This window comes from Cinclus cinclus, chromosome 24, assembly GCF_963662255.1.
Source record: "Cinclus cinclus chromosome 24, bCinCin1.1, whole genome shotgun sequence".
In the NCBI taxonomy this organism is placed as follows: Eukaryota; Metazoa; Chordata; class Aves; order Passeriformes; family Cinclidae; genus Cinclus; species Cinclus cinclus.
Window position 1 is genome coordinate 6,663,929 of NC_085069.1, and position 7,763 is coordinate 6,671,691.

General features: G+C 60.0%; 2 protein-coding genes across 2 annotated transcripts; one reads left to right on the forward strand and one right to left on the reverse strand.

Annotated features, from left to right (window-relative positions):
- Positions 1 to 765: 765 nt before the first annotated feature.
- Positions 766 to 1,149, forward strand: LOC134053181 (uncharacterized; the record flags this gene model as incomplete). The annotated part of the gene is made up of 2 exons (XM_062508051.1): positions 766 to 813; positions 1,060 to 1,149. Coding segments are annotated over 2 exons (138 nt in total), but the record flags the coding sequence as incomplete, so codon positions are not given.
- A 1,783-nt stretch (positions 1,150 to 2,932) lies between these two features.
- On the reverse strand, positions 2,933 to 7,371 carry DLX3 (distal-less homeobox 3). The gene is made up of 3 exons (XM_062508352.1): positions 6,658 to 7,371; positions 5,893 to 6,083; positions 2,933 to 3,945 (listed from the first exon to the last, which is right to left on the reverse strand). Exons 1-3 carry the CDS (start codon positions 6,974 to 6,976, stop codon positions 3,616 to 3,618), a joined length of 840 nt encoding a protein of 279 aa, XP_062364336.1. The 5' UTR covers positions 6,977 to 7,371; the 3' UTR covers positions 2,933 to 3,615.
- Positions 7,372 to 7,763: the final 392 nt, after the last annotated feature.

Sequence of the window (7,763 nt, forward strand, 5' to 3'; positions counted from 1 at the left end):
CTGCCCCCGCTCCCGGGGCTGGCACCGGGTGACGCAAGGGCTGCAGGTGTCGCAACGGGGCAGGAGCGCGCTGGGAGGGCTCTGCTGGGCCCGGGGTGACAGCGGGGGGACGCGGGCACTGCCACCCCAGGCAGTGTCACCCCCGGCAGTGCCACCCCCGGCAGTGCCACCTCCCTGCTGGAACCCAAAAAACCCCGGTCCTGCCATGCCGGGGCTGTCCAGGCCATTCCTGCTGCCATCAGGGCTAACTGGGATCACTGGGATCACTGGGATCACTGGGATCACTGGGGTTACTGGGGTCACTGGGATCACTGGGATCACTGGGGTCACTGGGATCACTGGGGTTACTGGGGTCACTGGGATGATGCGATGATGGGGGCAGGTCGTTATGTGCCACTGCCAGGACAGGACCGGATGCTGGGGACAGTGGGGGGATGTCCCCACCCCTGTGAGGACCCTGGCCCTGGCTCCTGTTCCCGTTCCCATTCCCATTCCCGTTCCCGTTCCCGTTCCCGTTCCCGTTCCCGTTCCCGTTCCCGTTCCCGTTCCCCATTCCCGTTCCCGTTCCCGTTCCCCATTCCCATTCCCACTCCCGTTCCCATTCCCATCCCCGTTCCCATTCCCCATTCCCACTCCCGTTCCCATTCCCATTCCCGTTCCCGTTCCCATTCCCCATTCTCACTCCCATTCCCATTCCCATTCCCCATTCCCATCCCTGTTCCCATTCCCATTCCCATTCCCGTTCCCGTTCCCGTTCCCGTTCCCGTTCCCATTCCCATTCCCATTCCCATTCCCGTTCCCGTTCCCGTTCCCATTCCCATTCCCGTTCCCATTCCCATTCCCATTCCCATTCCCCATTCCCGTTCCCGTTCCCATTCCCATTCCCGTTCCCGTTCCCATTCCCGTTCCCGTTCCCGTTCCCGTTCCCATTCCCATCCCCGTTCCCATTCCCCATTCCCATTCCCATTCCCATTCCCATTCCCATTCCCGTTCCCGTTCCCGTTCCCATTCCCATTCCCGTTCCCATTCCCATTCCCATTCCCATTCCCCATTCCCATCCCTGTTCCCATTCCCATTCCCGTTCCCGTTCCCATTCCCATTCCCATTCCCATTCCCATTCCCATTCCCATTCCCGTTCCCGTTCCCATTCCCATTCCCGTTCCCGTTCCCATTCCCGTTCCCGTTCCCGTTCCCGTTCCCATTCCCATCCCACTTTCAGGAGTGTGCCGGGACACCGAGCCTGGCCCCGTGGAGGGATTTTGGGGTCCCAGAGCCCCTTTTTGGGGAATTCTGGGGGGTTCTCAGCCACATCCGGGCTGCGAGATCCGCGGGAGGAGCTGGCGCTGACCCCGCCGGGGGACCGAGATGGGGATGAGGGGGGACAAAAGGGGGACAGGACCCCGGGGGGACCCTCGGGAGGATGGGGCAGGGGGGCTGGGCGAGCTCCACGATCCCAAAGCTTTTCCCGGACCCATTCCCGATGCCGGGCAGCGCTGGGAGGGAGCGGGGATCGCGCGTGGCCGAGAGCAACGCGGCACCCGGGATTTACATAATCCCTGGATATGTAACCGTGTAACCCGCCGCCTGCTCGGGGATTTTTTTTTCCCCTCCTCCTCCTCTAAATGAAAAAAAAAAAAAAAATCGAATTTAAAAAAATAAAAATTAAAAAATGAAACGAAACCTCTCCAGCTCCTGGTTCCCAGCAGCTCCGATTCCTCCTTTTCCTGTGGGATTGGGATTGGGGCTGCAGCTCTGAGGGGTTTAGGGGCCAGGTGGGAGCTTGGTCCTGTGTGGATTTGGGAACGGGGGCCGTGGGGACAGTCCCCCCACCCGGGACACGACGCTGGTGACACCGGGGACAGCAGGACAGGGCCACCCCAGCCCGGGACACCCCAGTGGGGATCTTGGGGTCCCTGGAGCGCCCCAACCCCGCAGCCGGGGATGGGCGGATCCCACTGGATTTGGGGATCTTGAGCGGGTTCGGTCCTGTCCCACACCTCGCTGTCCCCAAAAGGGACATCGGGGCAGCGCAGCCGCCCTCCCAGTCCGCAGGGCTGGGAGTTCACTGGTACCAGTAGGAGAAGCGCCAGGGTTTGGGAAATACTCTGAAAACCGGGGAAAAATAATTCCTTTTCCTGCCCCAAATTCCCTCTCAGCAGGACAAAGTGGGATTTGAGGTGAGGCAACATCACCCAGCTGTCTCCAAAAAACGGGGGGCCAGTGACAGAGAGTTTAAATCCACATTTCCCAAGGTGGAAAAACCCCAAATCCTGCTGTTCCCCAAAAAATCCTCCTGAAACTGGGGAATCAAAAAAAAAAAAAAAAGTGTTTGGAGCTTTAAATCCAGAACTTTTATTAATGAACATTTCCAGCCTGGCTTTGGGTCCCCGGAGAAGGAGCAAAGGACACTTAGGGATACCCGAGGGGGGTTCCCATCAACCGGGGGGGATTTTCCTTAGGGAAAAAAAAAAAATAGACAAAAAAAAACCCAGACCGAAACCAGTTTGGTTTGGAACAACTTTATACAAACGAACCTTATGTACACTCCCTGTTTTTTCCCCCCCCCAAAACACCCCTATTTATAGAAGGCAACATAAATAAATCCCCGGGACTGTACAACACTATGAACACTCCTTAAAACGGCACTTTCTGCTTAAAAAAATAGCATTATTCTCTTAAAAAATAGGAAAGAGCTCGGTTATTTTTTTTTTCCTTTAAAATAAGTCGTCGATTTCCTAAAAAAAAAAGAGGCATTTTCGCCGTTCCTTTACGCACAGCTTGAGGCACAGCCAGAAAACGGAGATGAACACGAGTTTTTCTCTTCAAACAATAACTTAAATCCATTCCTGAACCGCTTAAATATTAAAATATTTCCCTCCCCACACCACCCCCCTCCCCCACCCGATTTTTTTTTTTTTATTTAATTTAATTTTAAATCACCACCTTCTGGTCTGAGCATCGTCCCGGGTGATTCCGGCCGGGATGAGGGTCCTGCTTTGCTTCCGCGGGGGGGTGTCCGTGACCCCCAAAAAATGTCCGTGACCCCAAAAAAATGTCCGTGATCCCCAAAACCGCTCCCGCTCCGTGGATTTCGGAGCCAGGGCCAAGCTCCGCTGGGGACAGGCACTCCCCCTATCGCGACAGTGGCGACACACATCCTCCATCGCGGCGGGGTCCCGGGGTCACTCAGAGGGGTCACCCCAACAGGCAAAGCTCCGGCGAGGGATGAGGCTCCTCGGGGGTCAAATTTATCTTGGGGGAGGGGGATGAGGGAGGGGTGTGATGGAAAAACCTCAAAAATTCAGAAGTAGCAGAAGGATTTTCCGGATTTTCCACCTTTTCCTGCGCTGGGAGCGTTTGAAGCCTTTGCAGTCCTCTGGTTCCTGAGATGAGCTGAGAGGATTCCTAGGGGTGCGCGGGGGTGTCCTTTCCTTTGGTTTCTTTGCGTTTTTTTCTTCTTTTCTTTTTATTTTTTTTATTATTATTATTATTATTTTTTTTGTTTTTTCTTTTTTAGGAAAAAATAAGGAGACAAAACCAAAAACGGGGAAGAAGGGGGAAGGAAGGAAAAGAAACCAAAGAATCGTGCAGCGTCTCTGAGCTCCCTCACATCCATCAGTACACGGAGCCCGTGCTGGGGGGTCCGGGGGACGGGTGGTGCATCGGGGGGGCTGCCTGTGCCTGGTGGGGTCCGTGGGGGCCGCCGAGGTTCTGGGGGTGGTACCAGGGGTTGTGATCCTCCAGGAACCCCGGAGAGGAGCTGTAGGGCAGCGGCTGCGGCAGCGGGGTCCGGGCGCTGCCCCCGGGGCTGTCCCACACCGGCGGGGACGGGGGAGAGTTGCAGGCCATGGAATCGCTGTTGTTGGGGCTGTGCTCCAGGGGCACCTCGCCGTTCTTGTAGAGCTTCTTGAACTTGGAGCGCCGGTTCTGGAACCAGATCTTCACCTGAGGGATGGAGAGAAAAGGGTCAGAGAGATGGGAAAGGGATGGGAGGGGTGGGATGGGATGGATCCAGGAAAAAGGGTCAGGTCCCGGGAAGGGAACAGGAAGATGGGGGAGAGAGGACAGGGGTGGGGTGGGTTTGGATCGTAGGGACATCGGTAGGGGGGTCACGGAAACACGGGAAGAGATGTGGGGGTCACAGGGAACTGCCTGGGCACTGGGATGAACCTGGGGGAGTCACTGTGACCCCAAAGACACGGGAAGGGACATGGGGGTCACGGGGACCCCAAAGACACGGGAAGGGACATGGGGGTCACGGGGACCCCAAAGACACGGGAAGGGACATGGGGGTCACTGTGACCCCAAAGACACGGGAAGGGACATGGGGGTCACGGGGACCCCAGACACACTCAGGCACACAGGAAGGGACAAGGGACGCAGGTGACACATGGGGTACCACGGGAAGGGACATCATGGGGACCCCACACGGTGCTTGGCAGGAAACTCCTGGGGACAGGGGTGTCGTGGGAAAGTCACACGCGGTGTGAGTGTCACAGAGAGCACGGACACAGCACGGACACGGACACGGACACGGACACAGCACGGACACTCCAGGGACACTCCATGGACACAGCACGGACACTCCACGGACACGGACACGGACACAGACACAGCACGGACACTCCAGGGACACTCCATGGACACAGCACGGACACTCCACGGACACAGCACGGACACGGACACGGACACGGACACTCCACGGACACGGACACGCCGTGCCCTGCGGACAGCACCCATGTGACACCTGCTGTGGCACAGACCCCTCTGGGGACACGGGCGTCACGAGGAGCCCGTCACGCCACACGCCGGGCGTCGGGAGCGTCCCCGCGCTGGGCGAGGCGGCGCTGGACGCCCTTGGCCCTGGGCGAGGGGCGGGGGTGGCGGTGGTTGTCACCCAAACAGGATGTCCCTCTGGGAGCGGGTGACGCGCTCCGTCAGCCCTTTGCGAGTGTCCCCGATTGCTTCATCGCCCAAGGGAGGAGGAGGAAGGCCAAGGGCGGCACAAGGGCGCCGGTGTCGGCCCCGAGGCAGGGAGGGCACCGCGATGGGGCGCGGGGGAGTCACAGGCTGCGGGGACAGCGGGGACAGAGGGGACAGCGCGCTGTCCTCCCATCCGCAGAGTTCAGGCCACGATTTGTCCCCCAAGCCCGGCAGGACCCCAAGAGCGAGGGTTTCGCCCCGAATCTGGGCGGCTCGCGGGGAGGAGGAGAAGCTCATCCCGCACGTCCCGGCTCTTCCAGTCCAGCCTGCAGGGCCACCCCAGCTCTGGGGACAGCGGGCGTGGAACCGGTCCCCAAATCCCTTCTCCCTGCCAGAACCAAGTGGGATGGGGCAGCCAGAGACTGGGGAAACCTTGGGAAGTCTGGGCGGTAGGGGCAGGCTCCGGCCTCGGGTGTCTCAGTTCTGGCAGGATTTGGGGTCAGGAGGTGCTGTGGGAATGGGGCGTCCCCAGCACTGATCCCGAGCACTCATCCCGGGACTTGGTGTCCCACATTCCTGGGTGTGCCGTGACCCAGGATCTGCCCGGTTCCCGAGGCAGGAACCAGCCCCAAACCCTGTGGCACAGTGAGGTGTGGGATGGCGCCGGCTCCAGAGGGAGCAGGATAAACCCCAAAAGTGCCGAGTGGGGCAGGGCTGGGCTCCGTCCCCTCTCCCTGCTGCCTCCGTCCTCTCCACCCTTCCCTCGGCAGAGCAGATCTGCTCCAAGGGACAAATCTCACCCTGGGCACCCCACACAACTCCCAGCAAGCGGAGAACTCCAACCCTGCGAGCCCCTCCCGGGAGCTGAGCTTCCCAAATCCAGCATTTATAGGGGGGCGGCAGCTCCGGCTCCCCTTGCGCTGCTCGCGGTGGGGATTTGGGGTGTCTGGGTGGGAATTTAACCCTTACCTGGGTCTGGGTGAGCCCCAGCTGTGCCGCCAGCTCTGCGCGCTCGGGCAGTGCCAGGTACTGCGCCTTCTGGAAGCGGCGCTGCAGGGCGGCCAGCTGGTAACTGGAGTAGATGGTGCGGGGCTTGCGGATCTTCTTGGGCTTCCCATTGACCATCCGCACCTCCGGCTCCGGCTCCTCCTTCACCGACACTGCGGGAGGGCGTGGGGTGAGGTGTGAAGGGTTCCCGAGGCGGCCACCCCGTCCCCAGGTCGGTGTCACCCCGCTCGGGGTGCTGGCACTGTCCCGTCCCCTGCGACAGGTTCTGGGATGTCTCTGGGATGTGTCCCGGACTTTGAATCCTGCGCGGATCCATCCCAGAGCCCCAAGAACCGCCAACAACACCCTGACCCTAACATGGGGATATCCCGAGGGGTAAAAACCCACAAAGGTCGGGGACATCCCTAGGTGTAAAAACCCACAAATCAGGGGACACCCGAAAGGACAAAACCCCACAAATCTGGGGATATCCCGAAGGGACAAAACCCCACAAATCAGGGGACATCCGAAAGGACAAAACCCCACAAATCTGGGGATATCCCGAAGGGACAAAACCCCACAAATCAGGAGACATCCGAAAGGACAAAACCCCACAAATCTGGGGACACTCTCAGGGACAAAACCCCACAAATCTGGGGACACCCGAAGGATAAAACCCCACAAAGCCCCCTCTGGAGCCCCAAGGGAGCAGCCGGACGGGCACGGCCCCATTCCCCCCATCCCTACCTGCTTCCTGCGCCGGCAGCTGCTGCTCCCTGAAGTGCCCGTACTGGCGGTACGAGGGGCTGTAGGAATATTCGGATTTGGGCGAGTAGGTGCCGGCGGCGCCGATGCCGTTGAGGTTGAATTGGGGGTAGGGGTAGTGACCCACGGGCTGCCCGTACGACTGGCCCGGGTAGTAGTCGTGCTGGCCCGTGTAGTAGCCCAGGTCGGTGACCGAGGACTCGGGCAGGGTGGGAGAGTCCTTGGAGGCTGCATGGCAGCTCAGCGAACCCGAGAGGTCCGTCAGGATGCTGGAGAGCTTCTTATCGAAAGAGCCGCTCATGGCTGGCAGCGGGGAGGGGGCAGCTGCCTGCCCGGGCCGGGGTCCCCCCAACCTGGCGTCTGCCGAGGCCCTGGAGTGCCCCGAGCGGGATCCGGCTGCTGCGGCTGCTTCGTGAGGAGCCACCGAGAGACTGTGCCCAAACCTCCAGCCCCGGCCGCCTGCTTAAAGCCTTTAATTAGGGAGCAGGGCAGGGTGGGTGCGCATTCCGATTGGCTCCAGAAATATTGCCTGGGAGGCAAAATAGGCTCCTGCCTCCTCCTGTGTGGTGTTTTTTTTATTTTTTTTTCCTCTCCCTTCTTCTTTTTTTTTTTTTCGTTCTTTCTCTCTCCCAAGAAACAACAAAGAGTGGGTGAAGGAGGGTGAGGGAATAAATAAAATGTGCAGGGTCCCGTCTGTAGGGAGGGGGGGGCCTGGGGACACTGTGGGGGACAGGACAGGGCTGGTTTACAAAGGGATTTGGGGTTGCCGGGGGATTTTTGGAGGAGTTTTTGGGGGGGTGTTTTTTGGGGAGAAGGGAAGGGGGGTTTGGATCCGTGCATGGGGCTGGGGGGATTTGGGGGTTTGTTTCTGCCTCTCCCCCCACTTCTCCCCTGCTCCACCTTCTCCCAGCAGCGTCCCCCAGTCCAACCCCACCCCCCAGGCAGAGCCCCCCCAGAGGATCCCCACGTCCCCCCAGCCCTGCCACGGCCCCCCCCCCCCCCGCCCTGGGGGCACCTCAGGGCAGTGACAAGCCCTGATTTTGGGGGCTCCCAGGGGGTCTGTGCCCCTCCCCCACCTCCACCCAGGG